Genomic DNA, 25,686 nt, shown 5'->3' with positions numbered 1-25,686 from the left:
AAGGCTGACATTTAATTGCATGCAGAACTACAAACATGCAACTGTGAGACAGACTGAACACAAAAGAACCAAGCTGGTCTGAAGGATGTTGCTGTGAGAAGTAAATGGCAAACATAAATTAACTGCTCATCACCTGACTTAGGCATAAATCACGACCTTACATGCTACACACATATGAATGAATATATTTCTAATGATGTTTCTCATTAGAACGCAAGATCCCTAGAAGCAGCTAAAGTTTTTGCTATTTTCTGCAGGATGACCACAGTGTACAACAGTATCTGATAACCAGTCCATAATGTCTGTTGAAGGACTAGTTGAATAATCAAGTACTACAGAATACAGATGTGAGTCAAATGATACAAGATCTTTCGATTCTTCAAGAGAAGCCAGAAGTTATTTTATGTGCAGTCTCTCGACTTGAAAACATTAACAACATTATTAGAAAAAAAAAAAAACATTATTTAGAATAAAAAATGGTCAGCTGTTTTAGGAATGGATAAACACAAGGCAGATTAGGATTAAATATCTAATTTGCATTAGCAACCTCTGAACAAGGGGGATCTTAGATTCATCTTTGTAATGATTTCTACCAGTGTTTTGTAAAGTTTAGGCAGTTTTCAGGGCAGATCATGATGGTGACGAGGGTGGTTCTAGCTCTCGCATCCAGGGCACTGTGAGATTCGACTATTTGTTATTAATCTGCTTCTCAAGTTCCTTCTTCACAGCTCAAACAAAACTTCTGCACCTTCTGAGCCGAAATGAGCACCTGGACCTCAGCAACCATCCCAGAGTCAAGATTCTAAAGGGACATCTCTTCTCATTCCAGCTGCTAAGGGTTGAGAAACGCCATTCCCATGCACCCCCCAGTAATAAAGGGGAAAGTCAGTGAGAAGAAAACAGATTGGATTTCAAAGGGGTGACAGGAAAAGAGAATGGAGTTTCAAACTATATTTCCACAGTTGATAAACAAGGGCTCCCTATGGCCATTCTGCTTTCCATTTTTTACTGATTGTGGTATTTTTAGATTATACAGTCTGAAGTTTTCTTTCAGCTGACCTTTCAATCTTCTATGACTCCATGTTTTATCTCTTCCACATTAAAAATCACTAGGTAGAAATGTTAAAAATGTTTACTGATCACTCCGAGATTCTTAAGAAGAAAAAGTCACATCTAAAAAAATCTAGAGTGGGTTTACAAACAGGTCATAGCAGCAAGCACAAGTACAGAGAGTTGATACTCTTACGGTCCTCTAAAGAAAATATCCCAGGCAGAAGCATTTCTAGGGTACTTTATGCTAGCTAAGCCACTGAGAGTCAGTCATCAAGTTTTGAAGACACAAAAGGAAATGAGATGTCTTCATGTTCCTTTTCTGTGTATGGTCCAATGAGTACAGCCTTGAAATGTCCGTACCAGAAATCAAGAAGCATCAGAGGAATTCAACATTTCAAATTATTATAAGCCCCGAAGACTAAAATGCCAGCTAGGCCTCTACACTCAACATTAAGGGTATTATTTTAATGATTACACAGATGAATTCACTCTGTAGTTTTTCTATAATGGCATTAATTTTGTATGCAAGCAGATTTTATTTTTTTTAAGCAGGCTCCACAGCGATTTAAATTAAAAGAAACAGTGAGAAAAAAAAAATTTCTGTAGCCAAAACTGTTTCTCAAAACTCAGGTTATTATGGAGCTATTAATCCCTACAGATTAAAAACACAACTTTCTGTTCACTTATTGTATTATATTCAAGGAAAATGGAATATAGCTATGTGGTGGAGAAGATCAGAAGATAAATTTTCTCAAGGACATGCAGGTAAAATGGGAAAACACATTGCCTGGATACAGCCTAAACCTTAGGGACAAGCTAGGAGATTTGACTTGTGGTCTTTTTACCATGGAAAGGTTACTTACTCTATCTAAACCCCAGCTACTCGTGTGGGAAATGGAGAACCGTAATGCTTTCGCAATTAATGTGAAATTTAAAATAAATGCATAGTTGTTGTGAAAGACATTGAAATGCGAAAGGAATTGTTCTCTCGACATGCTTAATCTAACATGGCACAACACAACAGGAAAGTGCCTAGAACATACTGATGTCACTAAGGAGGGAAGCAAGGTAGGCCACTAGATCTTTGTCATACATTTAATGCAGACAATCCCTGCAGTACCTCACAATACCTAAGAAGAGTAAATGAAATAATTATACACTGTAGCATAATAGCTATACTATAAAGTTTCTTGGATTTTAAAGTATACTAAGTATTATAATGAAATATAAGTATATACAATGTGGTGGGTTTGAATGAAAATGGCCCCTATAGGCTCATAGGAAGTGGCACTATTAGGAGGTGTGGCCTTGTTGGAGGAAGTATGTCACAGAGGTTTCAGATGCTCAAGCCAGGCCCAATGTTACTGCCTGCTGCCTATTGATCCAGATGTAGACCTCTTGGCTCCTTCTCCAGTACCAGGTCTGCCTGAGTGGGCCTGCTTCCTGCCAAGACAATAATGGACTAAACCTCTGAAACTCAAGCTGGCCCTAACTAAATATATTCCTTATTAAGAATCGCCATGGTCATGCTGTTCCTTCACAACAATAGAACCCCTAATTAAGACATATCATAACTGTACAATAATTTTCATGGAAAGGACAAATGCAAAGTGGGTTCCCAATGGAGAGGGAAAGGAAGTGGGACCAAGGATTTCTGTTCAGAGGCTTAAATTCTATTATATATGGTTTTCTTTCTCCTCAGATATGGCTACTAAAGTATATGAAATTCATTGTATCATTTGTTACATTTTCTATATATTTGAAAAAAAAATCTAAAATGGAAAGAAGCATCAAGAATCAATTTTCTTGAAAAGGCAAGAATTGCTTTAAGTATACCCAGGCCTGGGGTGGAGATGGAAGAAAAACAAAAACAAAAACAAAAACAAAAACAAAAACATGGCAATGAAAGCAGGGGATAGAGATGGTTGGAGGAATAGAAAATAGAGTGTAACCGAATGGGGAAATAGTTCCTGTTTAACTTGGAAACAAGGATTACATTTAACCTCCAATAACTAACAACTTTGGCTTGTCAGGTGTGAGGGACCCTTCAAGAGATGCCTGTTATCCTAGAAATCATGTTACTTGACAGGGTGTACATCATCCAAAGCATCATTAGGCTGAAAATACTTACTACAACCCCACTCTTGGTGGTAGTTTCTCTGTATGTGAAGTTGCAAATCGCCCAGGCTAAATAATATGTGGACATGAGAGGGGTCTGTGAAAAGTGATCTGTTACCCATCCATCTTCCTCAAACACGGATGTCTCCACTGGCATGTTGGACAGCGACAAATAGGTTGCTTGGTGTTTGATGCTGATCTTGAAAGTGGCCTTGTAGATTGGCTCATCGAAACACGGAAATGCCTTTCTGGCATGTGTAGGTGAAAACTGAGTAACCCCGAGGAATCTGGAAGGAAAAAAGAGAGAAAAAAAATGACATGCCAATTACACGTACTGCTTCCATTCAAGAAGTGGCCCCACCCTATGGTATACCTCAGAGAGTATATTTTGATGAATCTGAAAATACACGTTTTTTTTTCTGAATGGTGCCTTCATTTGCAAATAACATAAAAATGGATAATATACTGCCCTGAAAATAAAAGTTCTTCAGGGAAGTTTTTGTCTCGATTAAAGTAAACTCGATAAACCCAGAGCAGTACTTGTTAGATGAAACACTACACTCTACAGAGAAACAACTCACAGGCACATTGGCAAACATTGAGAAATAATGACTCTTTTATTGTGTATATCACAGTCCTCCCTGAAGCCTAGGGCATCCAGCCTATACAGATAATAAAATTGAAATCTAAACACTCTCCTCAAATGGCAGGGAACCCTCATGGACCCTCACTGGGAAATATCTGTATCCTCAAAATTGAAATTATGCAATCTATCTATGGTAAAAAATAAATGGCTTTGAAATCTATTGAATCTTGGTACGATACAAAACTTCTTTTACCCAAACCAACTTGAATAATTCTAAAGCTTCCCCCAGATAAGGAAACAAGTGAGTCTAATTTTGTAAAGTTCAAATGGGGGAGGGGGAGGGTGAAAGGGTGTAAAGTCGCATCACTGTGAATAACTGCAGCAGGCAGGCAAAGAGCAGCCATCACTGGTTCACAGGATCTTCATCCTTCCCTGGCTCCAGAATTTACATTTACAATGCACAGTCCAGAGATGTATGGATTTTAGAAAAATGGTTCATCTTACACATGGCTTCATTTTGTTCGGTTAACTTGTTTTGTTGATTTTCTTCAGGGGGGAGGGGAAGCTTATGTTACCCACATCAACTGAAGTCCAGAAATATTAGTATAGCATGATAGAACTTGAGATAAGTGATGAGGTAAGACCATATTTATATACTTTTTATTACAGTATAGCATTGGAATGCTTTATTTTATCACTAGCTGTTAATCTCTTAGTATTCCTAACGTAGAAATTAAATTTTATCATATATATGAACACACTGGAACAAATATAGTATATACAGTGCTCAGGGCTAGCTGTTACTTCAGGTACTCACTGACAGTCTTAGAATGTGTTCCCCATAGGTAATGGGAAGTTATTAGCACACACACACACACACACACACACAACATAAATATATAAAAACAATGCAGTGCACAAAGCAAACACATATACATCAAATACAAGTTTTCTGATAAAGCTATATTTCATTAAAACTAATTAGAAGACAATTCTACCTGCTTTTTTAGTCTACGGTTACAAATGAAGACACTCAGGTACCTAAGGGACACCCTTATAATTAAGAAATAACATAATAAGAGCCAAAGAGTTTGGCTGTAAGATTTTCTGTAATGCAAGTCAGCATCAGATATTTCATAAGACATTAATAAATTCTCAGGTTGTTTCGTTCAAAAGTTCCTCCTTCTATAACTCAGGGTATATGTGGCTAATGTTGCATGTTATACTTTCATACAGAACTTAAACTTGGCTTTACAATTGATTCTCAGCTTATGATGCAGGAATATGCTAGCCATCACTACATGTAAGAATGCATCTTAAATTTGATTTGCTATCCAATCTCTATATGTTGCCATATCTTTCAGATCGTATCGGCTATCCCTGGGTAAACCATGAGGTATAAAAATTCACACTATTTTTAGAAGCATGGAGTCAAAACTTACTACCATTTAGTCATTTTAAAGTTTCACTTTTGAAATAAACAAAGGAAGAGGTTTTTTTTGTTTGTTTGTTTTTTGTTTTTTGTTTTTTTTAGAATGATTGTTTGGGAAGGTTTGAAAGTATCTTTCAAATGGCACTAGGCTCGAACATACCAGACCCGGCATGCCATTTCACTGCCTGAACTTATTTTTTCATTAGTAAAAAGAAAATATCATTTTCTTGGCCTTTCTCACTAAACTGCCAAAATGATAAAACGTAATAATATGTGGGAAAGAAGTTTTAGCTATAAATCTTCATACAAACAAAAGATTAAAGGTTGAAGAAACATTAGTCCTATAAATTGCTAAAATAAAAATGTACATCCAGTAAGGTTTGTCCAGAGACACGCAGGCAATTATACCAAAGCTGGGCCTAGAATTCACATAGTCTCTATCTAAATAAAACTAAATGCTGCATACTAAGAGCAGTAAAATTATTTTTTAGCTTATAAAAAATGGTTTAACTCAACTCTGGGTAATAATGAATATTCCTTGAAAATTTAGGGGAAATCATGATTCCTTTCTGGGTATTCTTTTGCTGATAGTAATACAGTTTTGCCAGCACCTTCATGTTAAAATGCACTCACTCTTCCCATACTTTATATCACATAATGCTTGAGAATCTTATCTTTCAACTTATTAATTAAAAAAGAAAAAAACTACAGGGCTTAGTTTTTCTCTCCCTGGGGCTATTTCAAAGATACCATGAAATTACATATCTGAGAAGAAATACTTCCTTTTCACATCTAAGTATTTGAGAACTTCAGTTCCAGTCTTTGAATATATAGATATATTCTGCTGTGTGAAGCTTCTCACTGTATTGGGTTACTTGGGTTGGTTTTTTAAGGAGATGCAGCCATTTGTTTATAAAGTCTTCATAATCAAATTAAATGTGTGTGTGTGTGTGTGTGTGTGTGTGTGTGTGTGTGTGTGTAAGTGCAGTCTCACACACATACACACACACACACACACACAGAGAGAGAGAGAGAGAGAGACAGTAGCAGAAAAACAATTCTGTAAGAGTTCATCATCAAAGACATTATAATGAAAATGTATTCATTTTTCATTAAAAAATAGGAAGTCTTTGACATTGAGTAAATAAAGAGCAGGAATTTATTAGAGGTAAAAGTCTAAATACATCCTCGTTCATAAGAAATTAATAAGCCAGATATTCAAGCATAGGAAATACATTGTGCAATCTCTTTGCCTTATTTGGTCAATATTAATAGGGATGGTAGTAGTTTAAGTCAGGGTTGAAAAGAGCTATCAAGATCATCCAGTAGGATTTTTTCTGTAATTAATATTCTTAATGAATTCATACACACAGTATATATCTATGCAAAGAGGGCTACCATATATTCTGATAATGTCTAAATGAGGAAATACCAATTTCACAGTCTGGCACCTGAGGATGACTGCAATTGAATTTTAATTCAGTATTTAGAAAAATCAAAAGAGGACCCTTCGTAAAGAAAGGCAGTTAGACCAGGTTGCATTCAAAGGCTTTTCTAGGTTCAAGATCTCATTACTAGACAATTATAAATAAAATATTCCCCAAATATGGAGTTTTCTTTTAAAAAATAAATTACACGAACAGTAAGTAGGTGCTGCACGTTCTTCTAAGTATTGGCTCCTCTCATTCAATTCAACTTTGAGTGTCAAAGTTTGGAAGAAAAATAGAAATATATATGGTTCTTATTTTTCCTATAAGGTGTGTAAACCATGACAATATATGCAAATACAAGCCTAAGCAGGTGTTATGCCAAAAGCTAAGGCAAACATGGAAAATGTATGAAGTTGTATTTGCTCAGGCAGGGCTTCTTGGCCTTGACGTTACTGGCATTTTAGACTGAGTAATCACTCATCGTGTGAAGCAATGTACCTTCCCACTACAGCCGGTAGAATCCTCTGTAGCTTTCCTCTGGAGTTGGGAACCTGTAGCCCCAATAACTCAAAGGCTTCCTGGATATGGGAACATGAGGATTGTCCTGAGAACTTGGATGGAAGCTTAAAGATCAGAAGTGAGTAGATCGTGAGCGAACTGTAGTGAACGCAGAAAGCACCCTTTCAGAAAGATTTTGACACACATGTGGATCTACTTTTGTTTGGCCGGCTCTGGACCTATTGAACTTCAGTGTCTGCCTCTCACCGGTCTCACCCTGATAATTTTCTTCTCTAACAGGACCAGTTTCAGGCAGATGCCCTCAACAGAGAGCAGTACCTGTAGGATTTTAGAAACATAATTTCATCTCCTGTGCATACATTTCATGATCACCTTCGATTGGGGGAAAAGGAGATTTCTTTCTTGTTTTCTGTCATTTAAAACATCAAAGAGGCTTCTAGAAAGGGTTAGTTTAGAAAAGAAAATAAGGATTTTGGTACCTGAGATAATTTGAGGTGAGTTTGAGGGAGTGACAGAATGCCAAGTATGAGAAACACAAGAAATTAATTAACATATAAAACCACTTTTATAAACCAGCATCACACATCATAGTAATACAAATACACACACACACACACACACACACACAAATAAACATACACTTACACATATATACATACACACAGAGAGAGACATACACACACAAATGCGCACTCACATAAAACCAGCAAAAAGAAAGACAGATAACAGGGACAAGCGTCTCAATGTCTATTTTCTTCTCAATCTGGATTTTTTAAAAAAAAATGTCATTTTTATCTTTTAGTGAATCTGCTTATTAGCATAAAAATGCCACTCCCCAAAGTGACTGTCTAGAGGTATCCTTCCAAGAGTGTCACTTTAGCATAACTTGAAAAAAATGTAAGCAACATGCATATATTTTAATTCTCATCTATCTAAAATAAATCATTTGATTTTTCTTAACAATTTATCTATTTGACGTTTTGACATAGAGGGAGGGCTCGAATCTCTCTCATTGCCTCTGAAGGATACAAAAAGAATTGATTTCTTGTTCCTGCGGAAGTTCACCAGGCAAGTTACTTGTGTCAAGTCATTATAATAACATTTAGCAGAAGTAATGCATTAACGTTGGTTGATATTGCCAACAAATTACAGTATGTGATACAAAACAGTTTCTGCTCCATTATTTTCAGTTTGTCTTTTTTTCCATAAAGGTAAAATAGGCAGAGAACGCCAGCATTTGCATAACACTTAGCATAAAGATTGATTCGTGACTTTCCAATTAGAACCCAACAGAACCAAGAGAACTTCATGTACAGCAACAGCACACAGTTACAAAGCTGCAGTATGGGCCTCATCTAGGCACTTAGCACATATCGTGCAGTGAAAAGGTAATTTTAAGATTTATTTGTTTATTTAATTCCATGTGCATTGATGTTTGCTGGAGTGTATGTCTGTGTGAGGGTGTTGGGCATCAGATCCTCTGGAACTGGAGTTACAGACAGTTGTGAGCTGCCATGTGGGTGCTGGGAATTGAACCCTGGTCCTCTGGAACAGCAGCCAGTTCTGTTAAACACTGAGCCATCTCTCCAGCCCCTAACAGATATTTCTATAGCAACTGCTACTGCATTCCAGTGTCACAAGAGTTCAAGGTCAGACACAAATGCCACCAGCCCAAATCAGTGACAACACTGCTCATCACAGTGACTGGTTTGTCACATAGAAGTCACACATACCCTTTGAGAGTCCACCAAGTGACAAGGTCATGAAAGTTACAAACATACCACTTCAAGTTTAGGTTGTTAATCAAAATGCAAATTGTTACTCAATGACAAAAACATTTTAAGCCAAAATGGGTCTTTGTTTAGACTGTGTGTTTTTATGTACTTCAATGAGTCATTAAACCTCTGCCACTTCAGAAGAGAAGCACTCCTGCTGAATATTCAATGCTCTGAGCAAGTGTGTAGTCTATTTTTTAAATAACCATTTTAGTAAACTAAAAACATAATGCAATAATGCCAGCAATATGTATGTAGGAAGTGGTGCATATGTGAATAATTCGTGTTATAAAAACAGAGCATAATACTCGTAATTGCTTTCCCATTTATGCAGTACTAAATACTCTTATCAGAAGCGAGTACTAAGCACTGGGTCAGCATTGATGAAGAGTACTATAGTGCATTAAGATTACTTGCCCAGGTCCTAAGGATAGGTTTTTATAAGAATAAATAAAGTTAGTGTCTGAGATTCATTCGTTGTAAATTGGAAACAGGCAAAGCACTGTGTGTCATAAACCATGGCTACTGTCAAAATCCACATGAAGTCTTGGGAGCAATATGTAAGCCTAAGACCCAGTCCTTCGATTCTTAGCATTTGTCTGCTTGCTATAATGGCGCTACACTGAGCCTTCTGAGCTTGGTGGCTGCTGGCAGGCTGCCGTGCCATAATAAAAGAGTTTGGCTGTTCTTCTGCTCAACAATCTTTTGCCCTCCTCGGTCCTCTCTAGCTCACAAGGTTTGATCTCAGCCTGGGATTCTGTAGCCATGAAACACTACAGCTCTCTTGTCACTCTCTTCTTTCAAGCCTTTGCTTCTCCCGCACACTGCCTCCTTGAACTCTGCTTGGGCAGCCAAGCAAACAGCGGACAGAGGAAAGAACCCCGTGACCAGTCCTTTACTGTGACCTCCCCCCTGCCCCCTCTGCCCTCAATACACACAGGATGGTAAAACCCCAAAGTCAAACCGTCAGTCCTACGTACCAGCCTCCATAGCAGATTGCCAATCATGGAAATGGTTCAATAACGTATAATGTCCACAGTTCTTACAAACGGTCAGACATGATTCTCAGTGTCTACACGGTTGTCAAAAAGACTCTATTGAACAGTTTCATTATCCCTGTTTCCCAGAGGAGGACCCCAAACAAGAAACAATGGGAAATCAGCCGAGGTCACAGAAGTTGTCAGCAGCAGAGGTAGGCAAGTCAAGTAGGCAGGTTGAGGAGCCCATGCTTAAAAAAATAACACTATATATACATGTATGCATACATATATACATGCATACATACATGCATACATACATACATAAGTACATAGACACATACATACTTTTTCTCCATAGCAGAGCAACTAAAAAAGAGTACTAATAATAATAATAACAATAATAATAATATGAAAAAATAACTGGTACTTTTTAACTTCCTCTGATGTTTATTTATTTATTTCCTTTTCATGAGAAAAGGTCTAGACCATCACAGGGAGGGGGACTTGATGCACACAGGGAAGACTCAGTCACACCCTTCCTGCACATTGATAACCAGGCTCCCTAAGTCAGGACTTTCCAGGCATACCAAGGCCTGCCTAGACGTGGAGAGAGCAGGAAGCCTGGGCCCTGCACCCCACCCAGCCCCTTACTCCTGCTACATCCCAGCCACCATGCTCTATCTGTGCCTGTTCATGCATCTTCTAAGACTGTTGGGATAAGCAAGGAGAGCAGGGAGTAGTTTTTCATCCTTAAATTATCCTACACTCTCCAGTGATGAAAACTGAGATGCAGAGAGCTTTAAAAAAAAATAACAAAAATAAAATAAAATAAAGTAAAATAAAATAAAATGAAATGAAATGGAAACAGGCAAGAGCATATAAGAAATTGAGAGGATATTGATGTGTGGGTCATAATGAGAATGGCAGCAATGGATATGCTGGTAGAAAAGAATGAGGAGGATCGTTGTTGCTGGGGTGGCGTGAATGTAAGCACAGGGAGGAAAGGCCTGGGTTACAGAGGGTGGCACATTGAAGTTTTAAAAGTAAATGGCTGTCTCTTATTGGTTTTGTATTCCTCTTTGAAACCATACTTGAAGTGCTGAGTCCTTCATACATGCACACACACACACACACACACACACACACACACACACATACATACATACACAGAGAAACTGGTAAAAGTTAGTTGGGAAAAAAAAAAACATATACTGTACAAAGCAAGTAAATACTGGGGAAGTCAGTAATAAACCCATTTTCATTGGAGAGAGATCCCGAACAGATAGGATTAGTTCCTAGTGGCAGTGAATATATAAACAAACAAACAAACTCCAACAAATTTAACTTTTTCAGAGGAACCAGGTACTCTCTAACAATGATAGGTGATCAAATGATATGGTATTACAAAAGAATAAATAAGTGAAAATAAAATACCACAAGATGAAGACCAGTTGTGAGACGTTTTCTACAAGAATGAATCATTATTTAACAACTAGGACTTTTGTTGCTGTTTGCTGCTGCTGCTGCTGCTGCTGCTGCTGCTGCTGCTGCTGCTGCTGCTGCTGCTGCTGCTGCTGTTGCTGTTGTTGCCACCTTATGGAGAGCACTTTGAATTATGACCAAAATTTAGTACTGGCCTCAGTTTAACCAAATGTCTGTGTGTAGTTGACAGGGAAATATTGAGCCAAACGTATTAGGGAATCATATAAAAATGAGTTCTCTGCAAATAGATAGATAGGAGGGTAGATGATAGATGGATGGATGGATGGATGGATGGATGGATGGATGGATGGATGGATGGATGGAGAGATAGATAGGCCGACAGACAGACATATAGATAGATTTTTCTCTGGGTTTTTCAGTTTATAGCCTTCTAGAGAAGGAGAGATCATCTATACTCCCACTTAGACAGGCGAAGCTCACCAAAGTGAGTTGAAGGACTCAGGCTTCTTCAACATCAAAGCAACATGCTCAGTTGTCTAGCATTTACTAATATCATAACTGGTTGTTAATTTAAAAAAATAACATACAAAGCATCAAACTGTGTGCAATAAAACCGCAGAGGAGGATATGCCTACCCAGAAAGAAAGTCCACCATAACCCACAGATTTTGGCGAAAGAATGACCCCTGATTCTCTTTGAGAACCACAAGAATTATTTTTTTCACTTTTCCAGAGATCATAGTACCTTCTCCCTAAACAATCCTTTACAGAAAGAGAATGTCTATTTTTATTCTGACTTTTGTCACTTTGGCATATTATAGACCCAATCAAAGTTTGTCAAAGAAAAATAGTCTCCTTTTCAAAAGTGAATAAAATGTTCATTTACTTTGTGTAAATTTCCGCCTTCAATCCAACCATCTGGATCTAAATTAAGGTACCCTACTTTGAACATGGGTGTGCACACCATCTGGCTACCCAAAAGCGGCAATTACTTCAGGTAAATGAACATTTTGCCTAATTCTAAGCAAGTGTATTCTCCTGTAAGAGACGATGGCATAAATACACATCCCTTTTATCTGCCTGATGCACATGGGAAAAAGGTATGTGTTCCGACTAAAGGTGATAATTTATTGTATGTGTATAAACATCTCAATTTTAGGATAACTTGCTGCTTCCAGTATTCAACAAGTGATGGGCTTTCTCTTAGCCAACTGAATAAATAAAAATGGAAGATTTGCCTGTGATTAAGGCATCTTGGGCTTCACTGAGAAGTTTGTCTACCATGTGGGGAAACACAGTCTTCCCCAGAGGACATACTTGAGCACTCTCCAGCATGTAGTGGAGGATAAAAACTTCCAGGGATCAAAGGATGCATCATAGAACATAGTCTAATCCCTCCTTGCCAAAGGTCTTTCTTACTGCTAGATAGGTTGGTACAGACCTAGAAATCCACCACTCAGTAGTCTAAGGCAGGCAGCTCATGAAATACAATCTAGGCGTGAGACTCTTTCTCAAGAAAACAAATGAAAAAGATAGTTCTTCTATAGGGTCTCTGAGAAATGGGACTAAACTAAGAATGATCAGTTAATAAGTAGCTACTGCTTCCACAGGGCTAACCAAAGCAAAGGAAGCTGTGGTGTGGCTCTTTTAAGCATTTCTAGTTACTCAGTGTAACCACTGTTGGCAGATTAAGTATTTGTTCTCATTACAGAAATCATCTTATAATTAAATTGGCAAAAATGATGATTAACTAAAGATCAAGATCTGTAATCATTAATCAAATGAAAATTCTGAGTTTGTATCTGTGTCCTTTTAGAAAATGGGTTTTTAAATGCCAATTTATGTTGAATTTTTAGGACAAAAATCATTGTCAATAAAAGGCTATCTTTGGCTAAGTTCCTAATATTGGTCAGCATTAAAATCCTCTTAAGTAGCTATAGTAACAAAAACAACAAAAGTTAATGTATGGAATGTTGATATAGTTGTGAAATTATTGTTATACTTATAAAAGTTAATAAAAATATTAATTTTGCTCTATCTACTCCAGACATAACAGTCAATAAATTATAACATTCACTCGGCTATTGGGGTTGGAAGACATTAAGATTGTATTGAGAAATAAACCCATCCTGAGATCTCACAAACATAGAATCCTGTGTTTCTTCTGGATAGCACGTGTTCATCACGTGCTGGAAGGTTAAACCTCCAGCCAAAGTATTTACATCTCTAGGGAAAACTGAAGGAGAAAGTCTGAATACAAACACGGACTGTGGGCACAAGAAATCCGTTACAGGGCAAGTGGAAACATCTGCTCGTTTTTAGAGTCCTCTTAATTTGAAAGCACTGACCAAAACAAGCTGAGTTCTGCCAAATACATCTTGGCATGGTTGAAGAAGAAGAAGAGGGGAAAAAAAAAAAAAAAACCAACAGAATCTGAAAGGGAGTATTTTTCTCACCACAGTAAGATGGGTGATGGTGTGCAACTTCCTCCATTGACACTTCGACATGATGAACCTGTTTCCAAGCACAGCGTGCAAACCCGCCTCCTGTGCCTTTTCTGCAAGTTTTATATAATTTGGGGGCTTAAAAATACTTTTAATCTGTGCACCAAAGGGTTTAAATTATCCATACCCAATCTTGGGTGTTAGGAAATGAACGGTTTATGTATTAACTCACCGGAAGCCATAACTATCGCACTACTACTAACACATGTGGGGTAACCTCACAGCACTCAATAAATAATAAAACTTTTGTCCACTTCCACACTACAATGAGATTTTTTCCAGCCTCTGCCACAATCACTGTTTCTGAGTCTCTAAGTACCTTGAGCTGTGGTGCAGGGCTGGGCAAACCAAAGCTCAAGTTCCCATTCTCTAACAACAGTCTGTTGACCTCAGGTGCCCTGGGCTGAGCGGAGCCTCAGCTTCCTGCTGTTAAGAGACTCCGTGTGAAAAGAAGCTCTAGCTCTTACTAATCATCCTGCCTATAGGTGAAGGTTTCATTTGTTTTCAATCTGGTTGTTTGTCTGCCCTATAGTCAATTAATTAAGTGAAGTATTTTAAATGCAATAAAAACAAGATTCATTCATTCATTCATTCATTCATTCATACATTCATTCAACCAGCATATGTAAAAGCTTTCTACCACAGGACACTCATTTGAACTTTGAAGCACACTATATGGCAGGCTTGGCTTTGGGTGACAGTGCTTTTCAAGACCATATTGATCGATCCTATAATGGAGAGAGTAGTACTATTATTATCACTGAGTTAGAATTTAAAATATGAGCTCTGGGGCCAAATTATCTGGGTCTCACTTTGTGATCTAAGTCAAATGATGACTTTCCCGAGCTTCTATTTTCCCACCTGTAATAAAGAGTGGTGCAGGCTGCATGAACCCTTGTAGGGATCAAGTAGAACTTAGTTCACCAGAGGTGGGGGAGCAGCCAGGAGTAGATGCACTTGTCAATCATGGGCAAGAATCGTCAACTTCCACCCTTTCCTCAAACTTTCACAACTGTTAGAACTGTGGCACGACCTGGACACAGAATTGTTGGTTCTGAAGCCCCAGTCTTTCAAAAAAACAACAAAACAAAACAAACAAACAAACAAACAAAGAAAACTAGGAGAATGCAATACAAATCTAACTCAGCAAAGGCGGTGGAGACCAACTGCAAGCTTTCCCTCCCTTCTGGGTGTAGTCACTTCTGTTGGCAGCAACTGAGGAACCAAATGGAGCCAGGAACTCTCAGGAGAGACCAAAGTGCCTCAGAGGTCCCTCTCTCTGATCATGGCAACACAGCTCCAGCCCCCAGCCCCTGCCCCGCCTTTCCCTGCAAGTTCTCTTTGTGCTCAAAATCTCAGCTTGCAATTTGGGAAAACTTTACAAAGCCAAAGTCTGGGCTTGTTCTGAATCTCCCATAATCAAGGGGGGTGGGCTTGAGAAGGGGAGGGGGCGGGGCGTGTCTGCCTTCACCTGAGAGCTGGGTTACTCTGCTTCCTGCTCTTTGGTTTCAAATCAACTATTTCCCTCCACTGTAACCTGAGAAGTTGTTTTCTACATTTATCATCCTTTAGGAACTGCAACCTTTAGGGAAACAAGCAAAAGCCCAAACGGGCTGGCTGGCTGCATTACCAACCTAGAGGAGGAAGGTCCAACCTAGAGGAAAAGCAATACTCATCTTTTGGTATTGCTGAGTTTGTGGACTTAGGAAAAGGTGAGAGGCCAGGCATCAGAGAGACCCCCTATGGTTCGAGAGGACCATCCCACCTCACCTTGGCTTCCTTCCCTTAACCCCGGGCTCCTGGATATTAAAAGCCAACTGGGTCCCGGAGGTCGCCTGCGTTCACTCAGCAGTGCGAGCCGCCTGGCGGGGTGGGGCAGCGCGGGGCACCGCCTCCCTCCATACCTTCTCTCCCCGTGGATCACGTAGGAGCTGCGGAAGAAGCCCAAAAGCTCGTTCTCTATCAGGGCATTGTAGATAATCTTCAGATTATAATTCCTCTGCGCGTCCAGGGTTCTGTTCAGCACCACCACCAAGACCTGCGTTTGTGGGTAGAGGAAAAAGCCTGCAACCGGGACAGCCCCGAACGCCCGGTCTTCCGCTACTTGCACCTTCTCCACCGTCACCCGGGAGGCGTGCAGTACCACGTAGCGGGTGGCGTTCCGGCACGCGATCTCCACGTTGACCTCCCCAGAGAAGGTGAAGTTCTCCATGAAAGCAGTGAGCATCAAATTGTAGTGCAGCGGCTTAAGGTGGCCGGATAGGCGCAGCTGCGTCCAGGGCTGCCACTGCTCCCGCTCTTCCTCCGACGGCGGCTCGGCAGACGGGGTCCCCGGGGTGCCCACCTCGCCGCTCTCACGCTGAGAGGATTCCCCGCCCGCGTGGTGGTTGCGCCGGGCAGATCCTGGGGAGCTGCTGTTGCTGTCGCGCTCGGGGAAGCCCCCGAGGCCACCGTCGGTGCCCGGCATCGCCGCGCTCGCTCCACACTCGTCGAATCGTAGGCTGAGCAGGACGGCCAGCATGGTGACAGCCAGCAGTGCCACGATGGACACGGCAAAGGCCAGCACAAGCCTCTTGTGCACTGCGATGTGGCGCTCCGTGGTGCGGGGTCTCACTCCCACCGAGTCAGCCCACGGGTCCGAGAGCCCCCTGCCGCTTGCCCGGAGCGCGGCGTCGTCTTCTCCCATGGTGGCCGCAAAGGGTGAACTGCTCTTCTCTGCCCCCTCCTCCTCCTTCTTCTTCCTCTTCTTTTTCTTCTTCTTCTTTTTCTTCTCCTCCTCTTGCTCCCCCCTCTCGCCGTCCAGGGCCATCACACCGCCTCCTCCTCTTCCCCCGCCCCCTCCGACACCCCTAGCGGGCGGGCCACCCGGGCCACCTCCAGCGCAGTCATCGGAGACCGCACGCGGGCGGAGGGCGCGACGCCGGCTGGGACCCTAGGGAGGCCAGCTCAGATTCTCTCAAGACAGACTCTGGAAGCTAGTGACGACCGAGACGACCCCCATCAGCCCCGCCTCTCTCCAGACACTAGCTGCGGATAACGGGGCAACCAGCTCTGGGACGCGCCCCAACTTGGGGAGCGTGTCGCTCGCCGGGTGCGCGCTACTCGTCGGGCCAGCACCGGGAGCCCGGGCACACGCCGCCCCCGCCCCTGTGCGCCTGCGGCTCGCCTGTCCTCCCGGGCGCCGCACTCTCCCAGGCTGGCGGCGGTTGCTCTCTCCCCGGCTCGGCCAGGAGGACAGAGAGAGCTGGGGAGAGCGACTGAGTCGGGGGACAAGTTAGGGCTTCACCCAGCTCCCGGCACTCTGGCAGCGTTGTTCCGTCTTCTGGGTGGGATGTGCTCGCCAAAACAGTTGCGGCGGTGGCGGCGGCGGCAGCCCGGAAGGCGCTGGAGCCTTCCACCCCGCAGTGGGAGAGGAGAGGATGGACCAGAGGACCGAGGAAAGGACTGGAGTAAGCTAGCCGGAGGAAGTCCCACGACCGCGGAGCATCCGTCCTGAAGAAGCCTTCTCCACCCTGGACACTTTAAGCCGTGGTGGCGGTAAAAGGCGTGAGGTTGCGGACTGGGCAGCAAACCTCCCGCGTTCCGATGATGCTCTGCCCTCCGGAGAAGACAAGTGAAGAAGTGTCCGGTCGGGGCGTCCACTTCAGGTAGATGAAGGTCTGAGCCGCGTCCCCGGGGGGGAGAACTGAAGTGCGTGCGTGTGTGCCAACGCGTGTGCATGTGTGTGTGCGCGCGTGTGCGTGTATGTGTGTGTGTGTACACGGGCTCCGGGTGTAGATTGCCAAGGGTACTCCAGCTGCATTCAGGGACTGAAACTCCCGGAGAAACGGAGAAGCAGAGAGAGGGAGCAAGCGAGGAGGAAGGGAAGGCAGGAGGGAGGGGAGAGGTTTAGCGGCAGAGGCAGGCACTGGGAGATTAGAGAGAGCTTTTCTCCGCTCTGTCACACCAGACACCCACAGCCTCAGAGGGGGTTGCTGAGCTGCCTGCAAGAGTACATTGTAAATCTTCGGCGCAACAAACCCCGCAGTCACCCCTCTTCCGACTCCTTAGCCCTACTGTGGATTCCCCAGAGGGACCACTGGAGCCTTGGGCTATTAGCATCAAGAGCAAAGGCAGAGCCTGCTGGGGGAGACAGTGTCAGATCACACATCAAGCTCGCCAGAGGATTTAGACGACTGTATGTTAATTGAAATAAATTCTCCAAAGCCTGACTGCATATATTATACCAGTGTAGTGAAGCCAGGTGTGCAGCCAGAAATAATGGCTAGCAATGAACTAGTAGAGTCCTCCGTAAGTAAAGACTAAAGACAGGAGACTGATTCCCCATAGAACTCATTGTATTCTTAGACTGGGGAAAGCATTAAAACATGATGCCCACAGTACAGTACTCAAAAACGAATGGAAGGAAAACTGGGGGTGGAGGCCCCATGACTTTGGATTTTAGTAGGACAGTGTATCAATACATACTCACGTGACTTGTCAGCTTCTTCACCTAGGCACAATTCTTCTTTGCAACTCCCCTGTAACATCATGAAAAATGTTTAAACTTCATTAGAACAGTTTTGAAACCCCAGTGTACGCTAGCAGCAAGAATCATCAAAGCACAGTGCATAGCCTGCTGGCCACCTTTGGACTCTCAGGAGTTTGTTGGAGTTCTCTCCACTAAAGTGGAGGGGGTGTGCTATCAAAACTTCAAAATGTGCCGACCGAGTTGTAACTAAAACAATGCTTAGAAAGACAGCCACCTTGAAGGCAACAAAGAGTTAATGACTGGCTCAGTCCATTAAAAAAAAAATGAAGAAATTTCTCTTTACATGTTTCTTTTGCTTGTTTAAATCCAGATTGCATTTAAGAAATCATGGCCATCATTATTTTCCTTTGTGAGAGAGAGAGGGGAGAGAGAGAGAGAGAGAGAGAGAGAGAGAGAGAGAGAGAGAGAGAGAGAGAGAGAGAGAGAGAGAGTCTTAAAATAATATTGTTAAACCTGGCCAATAAGAAAAGCTCAATTACACAACATGAACTTTAAACTGGGAGCCTCGCTTGCAAAAGTTCTTCTCCCTTCATCCCTAGATGGGGTACTTGCTCAATACCATGCTTTCTAAATGTCCACTTGCATCATCTTTAAATGAGGAAGATAGGTGCCAGGGTGGGTATTTTTAAGCATGTTGTATGTGGGCTGCCAGCAACAGACCAGGGGAAATGCCACATTCTGTTCCAGTTACTTTTTTCTGCTCTGTTTTTAAGCATCTTTGTTCTTGCTTTTTTCATATGGGTCTGGTTATGTGCATTTTAGGAGCTGAGAGCTGAGGGGTTAGATTGTTTCCCCAAAGTTAAGAAATACAGGTGTAGCAAGCCAAAAGAGCACCTGAGCCTCAAAGAGTGTAACACATTCTTTAGTACTTCAGGGCTCTGGTCTAGACACTTGGGAACCCTGGCCTAAGGGACACAGCTAGCTAGCAGCTTCTAGGGTGAGTCCTGGGAGTCTAAGCACCACTGCCCAATGAAGAAACAACCCTCTTAGGGGTTGCTGAGGCTTTCTGTCTCTAATACGATGTTAGTCATGGGGGCTACAAGGCCATTACTTTCCATGCACTCCTGAAGATTACTGCTAGGTAACTCACAAGCACTTTGCCATTAAAAAAAAAAAAAAAAAAAGCCAGATCACTTTCTTATTAGAAATGTTTCTCCTGACTGATTAAATTAGCAAATGGATTGTTTTTGAGACACAAATGAAGCAAATTCAAGTTTATTAACATGAAGTGGGCACAACTTATTAGCTTATTGATTCCCGTTTGGTGTGGCTTTACCCAATAAACTGAGTATCAAAGATCAAATAAGTAAATATGTGTCTCTCTCCTGTTAATATAAAGTGATTTTTTTTCTCCTTTTGTAATGTCTGAAAGTGTAAAGAACCTGAGAAAAAAAGCATTGGTGGAATAAAGTTTTATATTATCTTCCAAGAAAATGTTCACCCTACTGCAAAGCAAAAAACAGCAGAGAAGAGGCAAAGTTTCAGGTTGTGAACCTAGGAGGAATATTGAGGGAATTAACCACAAACACTTGGTTTAAAAGTTGTCATTAACATTTAAGTCCCTTGATTAGAGAAAGGTTTGGCTACTGTGATACTATAATCATGCAGTGTTCTTCACAAGGGAGACACCTTCTCAGTGTCTGGCACTTAGCAAGAACCATTTATTTGTTGTGAGAAATTCATGCTTATTTTTTTCTTTAACTAATAAATGTCATTAAAATGTTGTCCATATTAGATCTGGGGACTTGTAAAAGTGAATATAATCTGACTGTTTAAAATTCATGAAGTCCACCAGAAGTTGATTTTAATCAAATCTACACTTTGATCCTGTCGATAATCAAAATGAACTGTCTTTCATGGAGCCATGGTCTTTGCTCATTGGTTGTTTAAACTTGAACTGCCTTTTCCCCCCACACACTGATTTGTATGTACATACACAACTTGAGTCCCCTTGCACACTCCATCTCTGAAAGTGTGATTAGCTTCTTCATGTCCAGAAACTGCTTGGCTCAGAAGAAAGAGCTAAGTCCCCACTCCACCCTGCCAACCTTTTATGACCCTATCCCACTTACTTAATCAACTCAGTTCCTTGATGTGTTAATATCAAAGGGTTCGAGGAGGTACCTTCAGCTCTCCGGGCTAATTTCCTCCTGCCAAGAGGTTTTTTAATCTTCTCCATGAAAGACAAACAAAATTTGAGCTGGGGAGACAAGCTCAATCAGTAATGTGCCTACTTCGCAAACGCTAAGACCTAAGTTAGCTGGGCATAGTAGCATATACTTGTAAATTACAATACTGAGGAAGCAGAGGTGGGGGAGTATAAGCCTCTCTGGCCATTCAGCAAGCTCTTGGGCAATGAGAAACATTCTCAAAAATAAAAAAATAAAAAATAGGTGAACCATGTTCGAAGAACAGTACCTAAAGTAAACCTCTGGCCTACACACACACACACACACACACACACACACAGGAAAACAAAATTCAATTTAAAAATTTAAGGAGGAAAATGACATTGTAAGGCTAATGACTGTAAACCAACCAAGCTACTGCTACACTGCCAGTCAAAAAGACTGGTGGGCTTATACCTGCAATTGGTTTCTGAAGACCTCACACAGCTAAAAGACTCTTGCTGACAGTCCAAGGCAGAAATCTCTGCTCCCCAGCTGAAGTGGCGCCCCCATGTGGCAGCAGAAAAACAGCATCTTGAAATCCAAACTACTGATGATTTGATGAAAATCTTCAGCTGTGCAAATCCCTACCACATCAAAGATTTTGGCAATTCTATATTCCACAGTTTAAATTTTTCATAACATTTGACCTGAGTCTTTTATAAAGAGTTTCATCCAAAAAAAAAAAAGGGCCGCCTTTTCTATTAGAATCTTCCTCGTGATCTTAAAGATAAAAGACAGAATATTTAAGGAATGGAAGTTTCGGTTTTCCAACTAAAATTAATACCTTGATTTAACTGTCGGTTGTCTGACTTTTAAGGCGTCAGCCTGAATGAAAGTGTTATGTGAATCTGAATATGTCTTTTTAAACTGCCTGAAAACTGCTGAAGTTGGGTTTTTTTTTGTTTTTTTGTTTTTTTAATAAACCACCTAAAGAACCAATATATTAGCACATATTGTAAGTCCTAGGGAAGTCATACAGTTGTGCTGAAGGAAAAACAGAGTCAGTCTGCACAAAATGAGCCTCTCTAGATGGCAAATTTAAGAAGAAGTATGGCTATAATCTATGATAAAATTTCCAGTCCCAGCATTTGCATGTTACATGCAAAGCAGAGACTACAAAGAATCCATGAAAGTTCTATTTTTCTTTGGGGGTTTCTACTGCTAGGTTTAAACTCTTCAGCGTTCACTCTGGGCTTTTGGGTTGATGATCTATACGAACGTTCCATAAAATAGCAAAGTATGTATCATGGAAATGTTTGTAGTTTATTCATGAAAGCCGCAAAGATAATATGTACCAGAGTCTACACACAGAATAGAAATTAACCTGTTAACTTCCTAGAGATTTTTCCACTGAACTATTTAATTTGTCTAGGAGCTGAAGAAATGGGATAGCAAATTTGTAAAACCAGTGGTCACCAAAAATGTAAATTTCTCAGACACTTGCTTTTACATACATATGGGAGGGAAAGTAGTAGTACTAATTATTATTAATAATATTTATTAATTAATACTTGCTTCTTGCCACTATTGTTTTAAGCGTTTTGCCCTAGCTCATGTGGTCATGAAAATAGCCACCATATGGACAATGCTGCTGCTTCTTCCATTAGGAAACTGAGGCTCAGACCAGCTAAACATCTGAGGGCAGAGCCATTTAATTAGTAAATGGCACAGTTGGAATTCAAAACCAAGCAGTGTTTCTCTACCACCTGAACGTTAAAGATTGTGGCATACTATTCCCTGTAAGGTAAGCCCAAGGTAAACCATACAGTTGTGTAACTGATATTTGTTACATAAATTATGAGGTCAGTGTTAGGACCAATAGTTGAGACCCTTAGAATGGAACCAGTCTACCTGGGTTTCTAGCCCTATCAGAGTGGACAGTTTCTGCTTATAACTTATGTTATCTGAGTGTTTGCTCAACAAAATGAAATAGATAAAATAAAATACAATGGAACCCTGAGAAAAGTAATCATTTTTATGAAGTAATGAGGAAAATAGGTGGGGAAAGTACAGTATTATCCATCCTAGGTTGGGAACAACATGATTGGAAGAGTTGGCTAGAATTTGTTTTCATACGAAATAAGCAGTTTATATCTTAGGAATCTTGATATTTGAATGCATCAGTCATATATATATATATATATATATATATATATATATATATATATAAATCTGGACTTATATACCAGCTCAAAATCATGGGGTTTAAATGGTTTCTGACTTCTTTAAACTATGAAGAACATCTGCCTCAAAGACAGACTTCTAAAGTCACATAAAGATATAAAATATCCTGATTTCTTTCTTTCATCTGTCTCTTCTATTCCACCCTTGCAGCTTTTATATAATTTAATCCCTTATTTTTCATTTAATAAAACATCCTATTTATCTCTTTAAATATTTCTGTGATCACAGACTGACCTTTATATGGTATATAAATGTTTATCAATACAGCTCTTTAAGCAAGGCAAATGCCCTATTTTTCTTTTGGCACAAATGTTCCTTGTAAAGGAGTTGATAAGGAGATGTTAGAATGTGATATAAGTTAGAATGTGATATAAGTTAGAATGTGATCTAGGTTGCCTCTATATTTAATCTCCACACATAAATAACACTGGTATTTGACTCATATACCTGTGTTTGAGTCTTTGAAGCTAACTTTTAACTGCAGTGACTTACTACTTTAAATAACATAATCTATATTAAATAGGTCTGAGGAATTAATATTCTGGTCAAAGATACAATCGTGTGTGTGTGTGTGTGTGTGTGTGTGTGTGTACGTGCACAATATAATAGTAATGAAAATTAATATTGCTTAATTTCCAAACCTCATTGAATTTCTTTGAGATTAAGGGAAAGGATGTTTCATGATGTATATTTCCAGTTGTTAGCCTGTGTATCTCTTTATTATGAAAAGAAGAGCATCATTCTCTCCTGGCCCTTCATTTCCTCTTACATTCAAAGGTAAGAGCAAGAAATCGCCTAGTCCTGAACATCTCATGGTACTAAAACTATAAGGATTCTCCATTCTTTAATTTTAGGATTGCATATGAACACCACCAGTGTAATAGCTTTCTTTTCTTTCTCTGCACAGGCTGCACTGAGAGCCTCCACACCCTCGCATAGGCTCAGAGATGCTTTCATTTGCTTTGAAGTTAGAGGAAGGACATCTCTGTACCTTCCAATCCTAGGGCCAGGAGTTACTCTTGAAAGTCAAACAGCTGCACCTTTACTAAAACACCTATTTCTTGGTCACTAAAAAAAAAAACAAAACACCAAAACATGGACATGCCATGACATATGTGCCCATACACACACACACACACACACACACACACACACACACACACCACACACACACATGAACATACATGCATAAATTTAAAACACCACATCTTATAATGCTATAAATATCAAAAGCCCAAATACAGCACTCTATTAGAAACAGAAAAACTTTAAGGTTAAATATGCTGTCTTTTTAAAACAATACGCAGAGCACTATAAAAGATGGTGAAGGTTGGAGAGCAAGAACTAGAAATGGTTTATGACCAAACAATAGTAATGAAATCTGTGCCTAGGATTAAAAAAAAATAAAATAAAATAAAACTTTCCTCAGAATAACTACCTATACAGCATCAACCAGCTCTGACCCTGAAGTTCTCAGCCCTAAATGGGATGTCTCCATCAACTCTCTCCTCTCAGAGCTCAGGGAATCCTGAGGAACAGGAGGCAGAAATACAGTGAGAGCCAGAGGAGGGATGGATGACACAAGAAAACAAGGTCCTCTTAGCCAACATGATCAAAGCTCATACGAACTCACAGGGATTGAAGCTGTATGGACAGGTCCTGCACAGGTCCACACCAGATCCTCTACATGTATGTTACTGCTTCTGGTTTAGTATTCATGCAATTGTGAATGAGTAGACCTCTCATGCTTGCGCTTACTCCTGGGCTCTTTCCCTTCTGGTTGTTTTGTCCAGTTCAAATGTGTTCATTTTTGTCTTATCTTATTATATTATAGTTTATCTTATGATTTAAAAAGAAAAAAATGAGCCAACGAAAGAAAATGACAACATCTGGAATTTAAAGGAACTTTCTACTCCACAACAGTCCTGGAAAGACAACTACCCTGAAGAGAGACATTTGGAGTTATTACCATATTAAAATGTGGGTGGTGGCTTCATCAAATTGGATTCATTCCCTTAATAGAATAGAATGCGGAGTCAATTTAGTGAGTAGCTTTGCCTGGGATCTTCATTTTTGTCACTTTTTTCTTTAGTGCCACCTTGTGGGTTAGATAGTAACATAATATTTACTATAGAGGCTTCAGTTTGGAGTTTGGTCTCTATCCATCTATCTTCCTGTTTTATTAAATCTAGTATTAGAAAATAACATAGTAAATGATGTGAAGCTACCCCCCCTTTTTTTTTTCTCTAAAAGAAACAACCACTTCACCAAAAGATACTTGCCACAATTCTGCAATCATCCATTCAGGACACCAGAACAATTTCTCAGAGATTGAAAATATTGGAGTCTACACACACACACACACACACACACACACACACACAAATCGATGTTCATTTACAGGGTAATCACCAAACTTATCTAGGATCGCATAAGTGGCAAGCTCTACCTGGTGATTTTTTTTTTCTTCCATAAGAAAAATAAAATGTTTTTTTCTTAACTGGAGTTCATCATTTCTACAACGGTGGCCTGTGGGAATTGATTCTTGGGGATCTGAAATGCTGCTTAATCCTGTTTTCTCAAAGCTCCCATATCTGACTCAGTCAGTATGCCCTTACTTCTGGCAACAGATTGAATGAATTTGCATTGAGTTACCTTACTCAATTTCTTTTGAAATTATGCTGCTGCTATAAAGGGAATAAGGAAAGAGGCGGGATAGTGTGCGGCAATGTCTTTTCTAATTGAGAAACACAGGGAATGTGTTAGGCTCCCAAACACCCTCTATGTATTAGAGATGCTATAATAATCTTTTATCTAGCCAGACAAACAGGAATGGTTCCACCTGAATACACTGCTTTTAGAGCTAAGTGTGTCTGTGTGTGCGTGCCTGTGTGTGGATGGGTGAGAGCATGCATGCGTGGGCACACACATGCACACGGTGTGGTAGAGAAACACATTTCA

At 40.5% G+C, this 25,686-nt stretch overlaps 1 protein-coding gene across 2 annotated transcripts in view; it reads right to left on the bottom strand.

Moving 5' to 3' along the window:
• Trhde (thyrotropin releasing hormone degrading enzyme) overlaps nucleotides 1–17,735 on the bottom strand; it is a 388,187-nt gene extending 370,452 nt beyond the window's left edge. Inside the window, exons 1-2 of one of the 2 annotated variants that reach the window (XM_021204999.2) lie at nucleotides 15,744–17,735; nucleotides 3,185–3,458 (exon numbers count right to left, since the gene is read on the bottom strand). In XM_021204999.2, coding sequence (XP_021060658.2) covers nucleotides 3,185–3,458; nucleotides 15,744–16,648 — 1,179 coding nt within the window. In that variant the 5' untranslated portion in view covers nucleotides 16,649–17,735. The remainder of the gene's footprint in view (nucleotides 1–3,184; nucleotides 3,459–15,743) is intronic. The other variant, XM_029542439.1, reaches the window with a different exon arrangement.
• Between the last annotated feature and the right edge of the window lie 7,951 nt (nucleotides 17,736–25,686).

This window comes from Mus pahari, chromosome 9 (genome assembly GCF_900095145.1).
Source record: "Mus pahari chromosome 9, PAHARI_EIJ_v1.1, whole genome shotgun sequence".
NCBI classification, from domain to species: domain Eukaryota; kingdom Metazoa; phylum Chordata; class Mammalia; order Rodentia; family Muridae; genus Mus; species Mus pahari.
The sequence above is the reverse complement of the archived record's forward strand: the minus strand, read 5'-3'. Positions and strand labels throughout refer to the sequence as shown.